At 34.5% G+C, this 15,884-nt stretch overlaps 1 protein-coding gene across 4 annotated transcripts in view; it reads left to right on the forward strand.

Annotated features, from left to right (window-relative positions):
• Window positions 1-15,884, forward strand: part of LOC117345415 (zinc finger E-box-binding homeobox 2-like) — a 73,997-nt gene that overhangs the window by 42,187 nt on the left and 15,926 nt on the right. Inside the window, exon 1 of one of the 4 annotated variants that reach the window (XM_033908511.1) lies at window positions 12,707-12,901. The exons of the other annotated variants lie outside the window; for them this stretch is intronic. Within the exon in view, the coding sequence (XP_033764402.1) occupies window positions 12,871-12,901 (31 nt within the window). The 5' untranslated portion in view covers window positions 12,707-12,870. Of the gene's footprint in view, window positions 1-12,706; window positions 12,902-15,884 lie in introns of those variants that run through there. 4 annotated transcript variants of the gene reach the window in all.

The following is a 15,884-nucleotide window of genomic DNA, read 5'->3' on the forward strand; positions in this document are numbered from 1 at the left end:
TGTATTGGTAGCCACACGCAGCAAACAGTTGCTTAGTCAACAATTAAAAAGGTTTATCTCGCGTTTTATCCTTATGCGCATTTTTGAAATTTTTATAAATGCTTTAAAATATTTAAAAAAAAATATATATTGATATTTGCTAATTTCTAGAAATTGTATTAATGTCCCTTTTAAGAGAACTTCATGAATTTCCCCTTAAATTCAGAAAAAAGGGATTAATCTATCAGTTCAAGTCCCTATATGTGGTAATTACTGATAGTGTTAATTGGATAGTTGTAAACATTTTCTATAACCAATAACTGCCACAATGAACATATTACTCATGGACTTTATAATCATCACATTTTTTCAGAGAAAATGTACAACACACAAGGGTAGTCTAATTGTTCTTCCTTAGAAAACACAGATGCCATAACAGTAGTGGTGATTTTAGGGTGGTGTCAGGTTGTGCCCAGCTTCTGTAGCCTAGATGTACTACTGGGAACCACGTAATCACAGGATCAAGGTCTAATCGGGTCTGGGAACATGTGACAGTTGCACCTGTCTCTTGTATGTAAAAACACACACATGATGTGGGTAATCACCTCCCTCCCCACTAGTCAGCCTCAGTCTGGTGCATTCTGGGTTAAGTAGTATCACCTCCCTGTAAAGGTATGACCTATGACTCCTAATCATGTCTCCTGGGGCACCCCAAGGGGAAATAATATATATCTTATCAGCTTCCAAGTTAAATTAAAGGAAAATATTGTAGTACCTCCCTAATGTCTGGAGGGGTCTCCAGGAGGTTTTGAGTGTTTCTTCCAATCGTAGAGGTACCCTAGCTACTGTTGTATAATTAATGATATTTTTTTTAACTAGCCAAACCTTTCCTGGTCCTACGTCCGATTTACATGTACTTGACACTACATATGGTTATATGAGCTCCATGGTATACACATGGGACAGTAATACAAGTATGCTTCAATTTAAAATCTTAAGTCTACATATATGTACTTCAGAACAGAATGCCACAAACATATTGATTACAAAAACCATCTATTTGGACAAGATCGCTGTAAAGATATGCAACAAATTTTTGAATGATGGCTTCTGCAGCATTTTTACCCTTCAATGCATACATTAAAATCTGCCTTCCCAGAGGAGAATCTGTCTTTTTTTAGATAATGTGTCATTTTTTATTTTCTGTCTCATGCCTTTAGTAAATTTCTTATATTGCAATGGAATTGTACATGAAAATAGGAAATGAAAACATGAACACTCGAAAAAATAACCAGCACAGTGGTTGATAGATCACCTAAGGAAAAAACATGATTTACCTTCATTTACTGCAGCTTGAGGCTCTAATTTTCTGTCTAAAATTGAGCAAATAGAAATGTGATGTTATGGTGATCACTCCTGAGTTGTCTACGTACAGGGTAGATAATTGTAGGTTGGAATGGCTTCATCATTGATCGTCAACATTTTCAAATGATGGATGATTAGTATTCATTTAACATGAAGGAGTATTACCAAAAAATATAGTCATAGAGGTTCAAAGACTGATAAATTGATTAATTAGAATAATTAATACGGTATGCTATGGAGAGGATGTCGCTAGAGAGAATGTCAATAGAGAGGATATTGCTATATAGTGAGGATGTTGTTATAGAGAATATCGCTATGGAGAGAATGTCGCTATAGGGGGGTTATTGCTATATAGTGAGGATGTTGTTATAGAGAATATCGCTATGGAGAGAATGTCGCTATAGGGAGGTTATTGCTATATAGTGAGGATGTTGTTATAGAGAATATCGCTATGGAGAGAATGTCGCTATAGGGGGGTTATTGCTATATAGTGAGGATGTTATAGAGAATATCGCTATGGAGAGAATGTCGCTATAGAGAGGTTATTGCTATATAGTGAGGATGTTGTTATAGAGAATATCGCTATGGAGAGAATGTCGCTATAGAGAGGATATTGCTATATAGTGAGGATGTTGTTATAGAGAATATCACTATGGAGAGAATGTCGCTATAGAGAGGTTATTGCTATATAGTGAGGATGTTGTTATAGAGAATATCGCTATGGAGAGAATGTCGCTATAGAGAGGATATTGCTATATAGTGAGGATGTTGTTATAGAGAATATCGCTATGGAGAGAATGTCGCTATAGAGAGGTTATTGCTATATAGTGAGGATGTTGTTATAGATAATATCGCTATGGAGAGAATGTCGCTATGGAGAGAATGTCACTATATAGTGAGGATGTTGTTATAGAGAATATCGCTATGGAGAGAATGTCGCTATAGAGAGGTTATTGCTATATAGTGAGGATGTTGTTATAGAGAATATCGCTATGGAGAGAATGTCGCTATAGAGAGGATATTGCTATATAGTGAGGATGTTGTTATAGAGAATATCGCTATGGAGAGAATGTCGCTATAGAGAGGTTATTGCTATATAGTGAGGATGTTGTTATAGAGAATATCGCTATGGAGAGAATGTCGCTTTAGAGAGGTTATTGCTATATAGTGAGGATGTTATAGAGAATATCGCTATGGAGAGAATGTCGATATTGATAGGATGTTGCGAAGTATATATAGACAAAACAGAGATTTCCATTTATATTGTTTCGCGTCAACATGGATTTTAACACTAAAAGCAGTGTAAACACTTGGAACTGGTATATATTTTGAGATAAAAGATGAATTAATATTCGTAGGAGCGATGGTATGTCGGGTTCTAGTGGTAAGGGCCATCTATCCTTCCATTACAAACGTTTGATTGACATATCTAGATTTTAAAGGAGAAAAAACGAAACAAAACGCTCATTCATCAATGTGTGGATGCAACGGAAGCAAATCAACTTTAATGTCATCTGGCGTAACATTGGTAAATAACTTAGGAAACATTAAGTAAACTCTGGCATTATCACGGCCAGAACCTGGTCCACACTAATCATGAGTAACCCTAATCATATCCAACAATTATGTAAAATATTTCACATGACTAAGGATGAAACCATTCAGATGATCTGCAACAAAATATAGTACTTTGTGTTTGGGGGAGAAAGATAATTTGATATTTATCAAATGCAGTGCAAATAAATCCGGCTCGGAAAAAAAAGACAGCGTGGTCCTGTAATCATGTAGTGTGATGTCACTTTTGCTGCCGGAGAAAACCATCATGGAAAGTCATTGTGCACGAAGCCTTGGTGTTCTTGGAGATTTGGATTCCACGCTTGACTGAATATTGACTGGTCTTTATTGGTACAATTATGATATTTGGAACATAACTATGCTCCTGGTTTTCATTGTAACCATAAATCTCCCGCCAGTGTTAGGCTTGTAATTTCATTAAACCACTATCTCCACAATCAGGTAGCATTGGCCACCATAGGGGGGCACTCCAGGGGAATCCAAGTAATCATACCAAAATTGGGCAATTCTGAACCTTATTCTATTAATGAACAATGTGGTTTTTTGTCTTCATTATGAGGTATTTGTTGGATCGTAATTCTTTCAGTGTATATATTTTCATTTAAGTTTATAGATATTTTTCTATCCTCGATTTTACTTGTGTTGTAGGTGAATTTATGATATAGCTGTCATATTTTGACCATTCTGTATGTGTGTATACATTGATATACAAATCCACTAAATGATGAATATTCCCTGAATGAGGGATTGATGAACTGAGTTGGTAATTGTTTACTATCCCCAAGTGTCATTACCATACCTTGAACGTTAATATAGACTGAATATATTTTCCTAAAAATATACGAAAAATTAACATAATGTGCTGGGAAGAATAACGATCGTCATGTAAAAGTGTGTTCTGGGTGATACTTAGAGCCATTTTCTGGAGGCTGCTTCTAGGGCGCACAACCCTTATATTATATCGTGTGTCATTACCTAAATCGCTTTTGTGTATGTGCGTGCATCGAGGTCTTATTTCAAGACAATGACACCACCTAACTTTGCCCTGTATTGAAAGCTTTTGTTACCGGTTCAAAACCCGAAGATATGGTGAATTCTTTGAACCCTTTGGGAGGCCCCTAGACTGGGTATAGGATCCCTTCCTGTGTATTGTAAGAAAAGCACAGAGCCAACCAAAAGTGGGATTGATTAATGGTATATTGAAGTAATGCAATTTCCCTAAAATTCAGATAGCGTGCGCAAGACTGATGAGTGCGAAACAACGTTCGGGTAACTTCTCTAATTTCACGAATAAAAGAGTTCGGTAAAATGACAGAGGGCTTTTGATTTGCGATGCGCGCTCCTGTAATGTCAGAAAACATTAGGGCGAGATATGTATCCTGTCATGAATCCATTGTCGTGAAAATAAAACCACAGCTCATTATGATACGGTAAAATATTCATAGTTGTCAGTGTAAAGGTGTATACAACCAAATGTCATTGATGTCTGGTTGGTTTGTGATCTAGTGCAACGGAATTCCCGGAAATGTCATCATATCATAACTAATCCTGATGTCTGATCAAGTAGGCTTTTAAAAATGGCAGTAGGCTTCAAGCACCAAGTCTATATAAAATAGCTAATAATCAAAAAAATATTTTATCTACAATTTACAATTATGGACTGATATCTTTTTAAGTTTTATAAAAACAGTTTTGAGGTAAGTATGGAAAAAGGTGTATTTCATATATCAAATTACCTCAGTGAAAAAAAAGTTTTCAATAATTTTGTCTTAATAAGGCGAATTCTTATATGTCTCGTGTTTAGATTAAAATTGAATTTTTGATAACTTTTTATAAATGTCCAATTTATGTGGTCTTAGAACTGAGTTTTGTCTGATTTACTGCTTTCAAAGGTGTAAGGTTGTCAAACTTGAGAATAATGCTGACCCACCTTCCTGGCATAACTGATAAGCGACTGATCAGAAAGAACCCAACATATGTTTCTCAGCTAGATCTTATCTCCAAACCTGATATACAGGTTATTTAGTTCCTGTGATACAAAGGGAGACAATCATATAAAATATAGCCCTTATTAAAATTAAGAAAAAGTTCAGCTGTTCACAGAAAGTCAGCCGATAATTCTAGAAAAACCACAAAGGCTTTATTATCTTGATTTAAGATAGGAAATTTGTAGGTTCCAATTTTTTGTTTGTAATTAGAATATAAGGACATTTGGCGGGTGGTCTTGGAAACAAAGACTTGATTAGATGTTGGGACAGACTAAACAAATATTACACTTATCTATGTCCGGCTTCTTTTATCAGATTCTTGTAAGTTTTGATAAATCAACTGGGAATATAATTGACATACAGGAAATATGTCTGTATTCTAGGATGTTTATGTGTTAGGTCTAAAGGGTGTAGATAGAAGTTCCTCATATTTCATAAACAGTCTTGGATCTAATTTACTCCATATAATTATATTACAGAAACAACAATGCTGAAGCAAATTCCATGATGGAACTAATTTATTGGCTTTTGATAATTGATTATGTAACTCTTGGGAAATTTTGAAAATATGAAGTTTATGATATACCCAATAACTATTTGATGTATGGGAATCATGAAATTAAAAACATTTTCAAATTAAAAAGAAAAATTGCAATGATATATGACACAAGGGAGAGAGAAATTGTAGGAATTGCAGAGCAAATGATACCTGATCTAAGTATACAGTAAATGGACATTTTATTATTAATATGTAAAATCACTGACTTAATTTCTATTTTAAGGAGAATGTGGGACTTCCTGCTTTCAGGAAAACGTCATATTTATGTTATTTCTAGACTGGAGACAAGTAGGTGACCAGGATTAGGACTACAAAGTCAATATATAACTTGTCAGATTGGTGTTATAAGTAGGAAGGTGCTTGAGGAGGACATGAAGATCTAGGGAGGTGAGGGTACAGACCCAACACATGCTCACATTTGTCCCTAATTACAGTAGAAAGCTAGGGTAAGGTGTCATCAGGCACCAGGAAAGGATCTGGAGCCCCTTAGTGGTAAGCAGTGTATGTAAGCTCCAGGATAGTGTAATCAGGTGATTATATCCTCATGATATCCTGCTGTGTCCCACAGCCATGACAGGGAGTGTGGACATAACTGTAGGGGTAGATTAGATCCCCTGGAGTCCTACTGGTCTAGGTAGAGAGTACAAAGATTAATAAGGAAATGTCAAATTAATAGGGGTTACTGATCTGAAAGTGTTGTGTCACAGATCATACAGATTACTGCAGCTGTCATAGGATCAGCATCTGTAGCTACCTGGGAATGGAAGTAAAGAGTAGACAATAAAGAAAACTTTCTCCTAGAGGTTTTATAGTGAAAAACACCCCAGATCAAGTACCAACTTTCAAAATTGCTCTTAGAAAAAGGTGTATCCTTGTGGTAAAATTCCATCTCAATCTGAAACAAAAAAATATGAGTTTGAAATCATGCATCACCACCCCTCCAACAGCACCTTCAGAGGTCAGGGGTAAAAGTGTAAACAAGTATATAAACAATTATGTAATGTGTGTAGGTACGACTGCCTCCCAGCTCTGAACACAAAGGACCAAGCTGTCCCATGCTCCAGCAATGGGGGAGTGGGGCCGTCTAGTGGTAACAGGAAATCACCCATCATTAAGATAAAGTTGTCAGCTTCTGTAGCAGGCAAAAAGACATGGCCTCCCAGTAAATATGGACTGGACTGTCTGCCCGACTACATGTTCTGTAGAGAAAGATCTAAAGCTTTGGCCAATAATAACTGATGTTAAGGTTATGGGAACACCAGAACGAAGCAATATTTTACAAGTGACTAAGCTTAGAAAAAGAACTGAAAATATTATTCTGAAAGTAACAGAGACATAATAATGATATATGTGTATCTGTTGAAATAAACTGATGGCTTAAATTTAACATATGCCATAGCTGTATTAGAAATAATGAAATTAAAATGATTAACATAGATTTATATATCATTAAGTATGAAAGCTTCACTAAGAGACTGAAATCTGTGTTAAGTTTATTACAGTTCTTTGTTAGAACATTTTGTCTGCAGTAATCAAATATAAGATAAATTAAAAAATAATACGAACATTTCCTTTGAGAAGTTACTCTTAAAAAACTGGTGTAAAAAATCCTGTGTGAAGTCCATATTTCCCTGAATGCTACATGTAATGGGTTTGCTTTATGGGTGAAAAGCTGTAATTATATTCTTTAATGACAACTAGGACTTGGGAACTATCAGATTTGTAACAAAGGATCAGCCAGTTAGTCTAGGTTGTGACACACAGCATTTCCAAGTCTACTGGTACAGCAGCAAATTATCTCTAGTTTTCTATACATCCAAACTGCCACATTTCTTTCCAGTCAATTGAAAGTGAGCAAGATTTTTTTTTTTTTTTTTTTAGAAATTTTGTGTATATCAGAATATTCTTGATATTTATTTAACAAGGTGCACCTTCCAAGAACTGTTAATTTGTTATTGGTTAGAATACACTGTATGTAGTTAATGTGGTCAACTATACAGAATTCTGTCTTAGAGACTGGATAGATTTTTTTTAAGTTTGATTAGAACCTATAGAAAACATTACCATGACTTTAATTAGTTTTCAATTGTTTAGATTCATTTTGAATTATTTTTCCTTAAAAACTATGTAAAAGAATCAAGTAATAACATCAAATTAATTTCAAATCTCAATCTGTCATGAAATGTTTTATGTCAATGTTGTTTCAACATGATGACCATATATATATTTTTTTAAACAATGAATTCAGAATTCACCTTTAGAAGTTGATAGGCTCTGTAGTTTATCAGAGAGGAACAGACCCCACATTAATACAAAATTTAGTCACCTCCATGCACCCACGGTTGATCAAGACCAAATTCAACGAAAATCTTTTTGTAAGGATGTTTGTAACGCACCAAATAAATGTATAAAAAATCCTTACAAAAACCGTACCTTCCAACCTGAAAATGTTTATAAATATTGGTGGAAATCTGTTCTGAACTAGTGATATAGAGAAAGTTGACAGACTTTGGATGGTAGTGATGTAGAGAAAGTTGACAGCCTTTGTATGTTATAGTAATGTAGAGAAAGTTGACAGACTTTGTATGTTATAGTAATGTAGAGAAAGTTGACAGACTTTGTATGGTACAGTAATGTAGAGAAAGTTGACAGACTTTGTATGTTATAGTAATGTAGAGAAAGTTGACAGACTTTGTATGGTACAGTAATGTAGAGAAAGTTGACAGACTTTGTATGTTATAGTAATGTAGAGAAAGTTGACAGACTTTGTATGGTACAGTAATGTAGAGAAAGTTGACAGACTTTGTATGTTATAGTAATGTAGAGAAAGTTGACAGACTTTGTATGGTATAGTAATGTAGAGAAAGTTGACAGACTTTGTATGGTACAGTAATGTAGAGAAAGTTGACAGACTTTGTATGGTATAGTAATGTAGAGAAAGTTGACAGACTTTGTATGTTATAGTAATGTAGAGACAGACTTTGTATGGTACAGTAATGTAGAGAAAGTTGACAGACTTTGTATGTTATAGTAATGTAGAGAAAGTTGACAGACTTTGGATGGTACAGTAATGTAGAGAAAGTTGACAGACTTTGTATGGTATAGTGAATGTAGAGAAGTTGACAGACTTTGTATGTACAGTAATGTAGAGAAAGTTGACAGACTTTGTATGGTACAGTAATGTAGAGAAAGTTGACAGACTTTGTATGTTATAGTAATGTAGAGAAAGTTGACAGACTTTGGATGGTACAGTAATGTAGAGAAAGTTGACAGACTTTGTATGGTATAGTGATGTAGAGAACGTTGACAGACTTTGTATGGTACAGTAATGTAGAGAAAGTTGACAGACTTTGTATGTTATAGTAATGTAGAGACAGACTTTGTATGGTACAGTAATGTAGAGAAAGTTGACAGACTGTGTATGTTATAGTAATGTAGAGAAAGTTGACAGACTTTGGATGGTACAGTAATGTAGAGAAAGTTGACAGACTTTGTATGGTATAGTGATGTAGAGAACGTTGACAGACTTTGTATGGTACAGTAATGTAGAGAAAGTTGACAGACTTTGTATGGTACAGTAATGTAGAGAAAGTTGACAGACTGTGTATGTTATAGTAATGTAGAGAAAGTTGACAGACTTTGGATGGTACAGTAATGTAGAGAAAGTTGACAGACTTTGTATGGTATAGTGATGTAGAGAACGTTGACAGACTTTGTATGGTACAGTAATGTAGAGAAAGTTGACAGACTTTGTATGGTACAGTAATGTAGAGAAAGTTGACAGACTTTGTATGGTACAGTAATGTAGAGAAAGTTGACAGACTTTGGATGGTATAAGCTTGTCTGTTCATGGACCAGGTTAACTATAAAACAGGTTTTTACTGGCAACATTCACACTCCATACTCTATCTTCCAGATAAGGCCAGTTTGAAATTGTATTTGAATTCAAAGATGAAAGGTCAAACCATTGCCCCATGGCCGCTTGTTATAGAGGATAAATACCAATGCTTGCAGATCCCGATTGTCCAGGGACTATTTTATCTAGATATAAACATTTCCAAATTCAAATGGAAGCCTTTTGTAATCCTTCCAAAGAAAATTGTGATAATGTGAATAAACTGTTGATTACCTTCTTTTTAAGAAAAAAAAAAACCAATTTATGTTTCTGAAATGTGTGGAGAATGGAATTGAAACAAAACCAGTAGATTCTAGCTTCGATACAGTACATACACACTTGTGTATCAAGGTTTACAGTTGTGTAAAAATCAATGACATGCTTGCATAGTTGAGGATGTTAAAAGTGAGTGTTTATAGGGCATGAACACCCAGGTAGCTTCGCGGTCCTAATATCAGTACCAAGTTTTACAGTACTGGGGATGAAGCAAACGTTTGTACCTTGGTGTATTTTGCTTGTCAAATACATATTTATTATAATGAACTGATATTGTTTATCAATTAGAGAGACTATTTGCAGTTTTGCATCTGTAGACATGGATAGAAAATGTCCTATTGCCTACCACAGGTCTGGTACTCCAGTTAGGTTGTATGGATACATGTAGATTGTAGGCCAGCTTCTCAAATGTCACAAAGATAAACGTCTATGTACAATCAATAATGTATGTGTTAGCTAGGAGTAAAAGTTATCATTTGTGGTGATGGTGGTCGGTACAGCTGGTAGGTTACTATTGGTGACCATTACAATAGGTACACTCTGATATAAAAAAAGTAACACTAAACCAAAGGTAAGCTGTGTGATACCAAAAATATAGTAAACAAAAGGTAAGCTGAGAAACCAAAAATATACTTAACAAAAGGTAAGCTGAAATACCGAAAATGCACTAAACAAAAGGTAAGCCATAGTTAGGCCTGGTTACCAAAAAAAAAAAACCAAAAAAAAAACACTTAACCAAAAGAAAGCTCTGATACAAAAAAAATGTAGACATCAAACTGGGATACAAAAAAAATGTAGACATCAGATTCAGAATACAAAAAGGTAGATGACAGATTCTGATATTATAATCAAATCATGGGTGTTTATAAGGTGAAAAGTGAATTCTGAAGATAGCTGTCATCAGGTAATACCTGGTAAATTAAAAGGTTTTCATAAATCTTTTGTCTTGCTAAATAACAAAATTAGAATTAAAAAAAACACAGGCAAGCATCCATCGCGATGTTTTTCAGGCAAGCATCCATTGAGATGTTTTTTCAGGCAAGCATCCCTCACGATGTTTTTCAGGCAAGCATCCATCGCGATGTTTTTCAGGCAAGCATCCATCGCAATGTTTTTCAGGCAAGCATCCATAGTGATGTTTTTCAGGCAGGCATCCATCGCGATGTTTTTCAGGCAAGCATCCATTGTGATGTTTTTCAGGTAGATGTCAGATTCTTAACTGATAATTGTGATGTTTTTCAGGCAGGCATCCATTGTAAAGAAAAAGGTATTGATGAATTTAGTGTGCATACCTGGTATTACTTTGAACAGAAAAAATAAGCAGTTTCTGAACTGTTTAACAAAAATTGAATTGAAAAAATTAAAGAATAAATGAATGTTATACCAAAATAAAAGTGAACAAAAATATAAGAATGCATGAATGTTATTTCATCAGGAAAGCAAACACCATAATTTCCATATTTCCAGTATAAAGGAAAGTTAAAGAAAAGAAATGCCAATTGTTTAGTGCAACTCATTAATTTTGTGTAAATTTCTCATAGTGTCGGACAGTACATCATGATAGGTGTACATTAGGTCACCAGAAATTTCCTGGTGTCAGTCGACTAATCCGTAATTACAGATTAATTTGGCAATGTCTGGTACAGCTGGTACACATTGACAAAACAAAACACAGGTAGGATACATACAACACTTTGTTATATAATTTATGTGAACAGAACAGTATGATATTGAGTTATATCTCCATGTTAATTGCCACCATCCTTTTATAAAGGGGCTGGTATACTGAGGGGCCATGTAAAGATTTTATAAAGGGGCTGGTATACTGAGGGGCCATGTAAAGATTTTATAAAGGGGCTGGTATACTGAGGGGCCATGTAAAGAAATTGTCCAGAACCACATGTGATTGTTGGGCTTGATGTACTTTATGGCAACTAAAGCATTTGATCATAATCACAAGTTCATTAAGTGAGCGTTGTTATGTTATAAATTGTAAGTGTGATGACAACAGCATCACCATAACGGATAAACAATGTACATTTATACATTGTTTTTGTTGAGAATAGCTTATCTAAAACTTGTGTCAAATATTTACCTGAACAATTAATGATGATCAGTTAATTATATTTAAATCCAAAATAAATACATATGTACCGCTATTTTGAGTACATTCATTGTTCAGGTGTAAAGACAATGTTAAATGTTTAAGACAACGGTTTGTGTCGGTGCGATGGACAGAGAATTGTTGTACCTAGTCACACATCCTCCATTACTGTACCAGTCTGATAGAAGATGGAAAAGTCAGCAAACAAAATCAATAAGCCTGAATTCATCTATCAGGATATGACAGCCTGCTGGGGTCCTGTGATTGGTGGATTGCTCCCCTAGGAAGGCCCCACAGGAAAAGGTGACTGCTTGGCCTCACAGGCAGGTAGCTCCACCTTGATACAAAGGTTGATTTGATGCTGGCATTGTATTGGGGTACACTACAGGGTATTTCTCATGCTGAAGTTATTCATAATGAATTTTCTCCAAAATTTCAAGAATATCATCATGTAATAATGTTAAATAACTTGAAAGTCCATAAAAAATTATATTTTGTAAATACTAATATTTTCATATGGAGTTGATAAATATATCATTTAGTTTAATCTTTAAACAAAAGGGCCATATTTAATGACATTATATATTCTATGACTGTATAAAGAAAAAAATATTGCAAATTAGAATATATGTTTATCAATATGTTTTGCCCATGTCAATTAAAATAATTGATATGAAAATGGTTAATGGAACATTTGTATTAGTAATAACCAGAATATAAACCAAATGTTTCTCACATCCTGTACTAAACCAGGATGTGACTAGTAGGTACTAAAATTCTGGGATCAATCTATGGATTTCCCTGTGGGAGCCCCTTTCTAGAGCTGAGAGCCTTGAATAGCACAGCTGTTGGTTACAGCTACAAGACTGAGTGCTAGGTTTGTGATTGGTGAAATTGATTATGATGATGGGCAGGCCTTAGGAAGGTGAAGCCTGCCTTAATCTGCCAGTTAGGGGTAGATCTCACCTGGTCCCTCCCAATGCAAACAAGAGTTTATTTTAAATACCTGTGATGATAAAGGTGTAACTTCAATATTAACATTGACTTGATAACTACAACACATGGATCCAGTCTGTGTCTACCTCTGAGGAGGATTCTCTACAAGTGACCTTATATAAAAAGTATCAAGATGCTGAAGGAATTTTGCATTTTCCCTTTTGGTAAGTTTACCTTTGATGTGATACATACATATATAATGTGTGATATATATATACATACAAATATTACCTATATTCCTCTTAACTATTTACATCATATTAGACAACATAAAAAAATCCTAAATAGTTTTGATATTTTACTTAATTTTACATTTAGAACAAATTAAAACAAATGATAATAAAAAATTACCAGTTTTCAGCTTCAGTAACTATTAACAGAATTTAAACAGTTGATAAGTTTAAATCTTGAATTTTGAAACACTGATTATGTAAAATTCTTTTCTTTGATATATATGGCTTTGATTTCGATTTTGCAAATTTTGGAATTGAAGGAATATGATAAGATTATTTTTGATATTCGGCACCAGAGCTGTGGTTGTGGTTTGTTGATGGAGCGTGTTTGTAATTATCTGTGTGGCCAGGTGAGAAGGAACACAATGGTAGCCAGGTGGGCTACTGTCCCTTCCTTTACAGTTAAACACACACCCGCTAACTGTATGTAAATCACCCGGAACATCTTAACAATCGGCTAGCATCTCTTCTGTCACTGTCTAGTCCTACTCAACTGGGTAGCGTCTTACAATTATTTTACTGTTAGGGCACACGCTTTGGGGCTTTTCAGAATATGGAAATTAATTTGAAAACATCTTTAAGTTTGAATATTGGCTCCAGGTAACATCTTAATTACAGGTACATAACACCCTTAGCCATTACCCACTATCTTGTATGTAAATGAGCTTTTCTAATGCTCAGAACTGATACATTGTTATGTTTTAAGTATCATTTGAAACCGTTACATAAAGAAATATGTAAATTATTTCAGAAGACATCCTTTTAATTACAATGTATTTTCTTGAGGGAAACAGATGGTAGATTTTCTGTGCTTATTTTCACGCTTTCAACATCTCAGCGAGTCTTTCTGCATGGTAATTTCATGTTGCGATACCTTTTAGATTTTAACATCTGTATTCACCTGGACTTTGAACTTTTGTAATGTAAAATACATGGATATTACCAGGTTATTCAATTATCAACCGCAGTCTTAATGACAGGCATCCAGTAGCTGTGACATGTAGCTAGAAATGTTAAAAAGATAAGGAGGGGAATTCTAATGATACAAATTAATACTAGATTGAACATGATCTAGCCCAGACTTACAGAAGGAGTAATAGAATAATTGTACAGGTGAGATGGAGTTTACAATAACGGGTACAGGTAAGATGTAATTGTACAGGTGAGATGGAGTATACAATAACGGGGTACAGGTGAGATGGAGTATACAATAACGGGGTACAGGTTTTATTTGTAAGGACACTCTGAAAGCCTTCAGGTATGCATCTGACAGATCAACTTAGAACATCTGTCAAATTTTCTGACTGAAGGAGGCTTTATAAAATACAGAGAAATTCTAAAACGTTATGATTTACCTGGTTGTATAGTGAGTTTAGGTGGGAATTAAAGACTTGAAGAATAGTTCTATGTACTAAAATCGGTCAATAATGTTTTTTTGTGAAGAATTTGTTTTTCAATATTACCAATTTTGTTTTTTGGGGGATTTTATCCACATAGAAAGGTAATGTTGTTGATCAGTGTTGGGGTAATTAAAAAGCGATTGTTTCAAAGAATGTTAGGATACTTTTGTCATTTTAATGGATGCATTTTACATTTTCCCCTGCTTTAAGTATGAAAAATATTTTGGAAATGTCAAAAAATTAACAAGAAATGAACAAAAATGAAAGGGTACAGGTATGAGTTGAAGTAAATGATCATCTTTATCTGTATTGTAATTCCAGGGATTATCAACGAAAAACATCAAAATGTAAAACCAGTGAAGTTTAAAACTTTATGTATAAAGCCTGGTTTGCTGTGTTGCTTACTATTATTTTAAAGTGTTAGGTCGTGAAGTAATATAAAGAATTTAGCAGTAAACAGACACAGCAGTGTTCTTTGGTGCTACTGAACTGATTGCCACAATTGTGATTCATGATAAATCTGTCCAGATAGATGGACAAAATGATGGCTTTATGAGTAATGTAATAGGATGTTTTCTGGTAGTTTCATGACTACATTATTCATATTTAACTCAAATAATAACATATCCTTAAATGTTGTAGACCACTTTCTACTCACAAATCCAATTTAATTATTTGATGATAAAAGCCAGTGCTCATTACCATGGAACTCAGGTGGAAATACAAGAGGGGCTAAATATGGCAAGTTCAGAGAAAATGACATGGAAAGAATGAAAATCGGCTCACATAATTGGCTCAAATGAGTAGGCTGTAAATGTCAGATTGTACGGACAAATTGATGTTTTGTGTGTGGAATGTAACAATATTACTGATGTTACCTTTGGCATTTACCAGGACGTACGTGCATATGTTAATAGCGTAAAGGGTACTCGGTTGACGTCCCCTCATGAATATCTAAACGGGTGTTTAGTAGTACTGTTGACTGGGGACTGATGTTATCAGAGACCACCTCACGTGACTAGATATGGACAGTATCATTATTACAATGATTTATTCCAGCACGAACCTTTAAACCATCACCTGATCACCAACGCAACCTGGTGTAATTTCTTCTAATTAGTTAATCAATTAAAAACATGTGTATTATGTATTTTTAGTCAAATATGTTGATTGCACTAATTGTTCATTAGCTTTGACCTGAATGAAATATGAAATATTCAAAATGAAATGGAGTTTTATGACAGTTGACACATGATGTGTTTTTGTCAGGTAATTCCAGCCTTTTACAGGATTTTGCATTTCACTATCAAAGTTTCAACTGAATCAAGCAATGACGACTGAGATCTGTTTAGACTGATAAACATATCCAGTACATTAAAGAACAGATGTACTTTTCCTGTATTTCAAAGTTGATTCATTGTATATTTTTCCATCAGCTAGAAAATTGCAGCAAGAATGTTTTGTTTGTAAAAGTAAGATATCTGGAAAAATATTGTGCTAACATCAGTTGTAAC

This window comes from Pecten maximus, chromosome 2 (assembly GCF_902652985.1).
Source record: "Pecten maximus chromosome 2, xPecMax1.1, whole genome shotgun sequence".
NCBI lineage: Eukaryota > Metazoa > Mollusca > Bivalvia > Pectinida > Pectinidae > Pecten > Pecten maximus.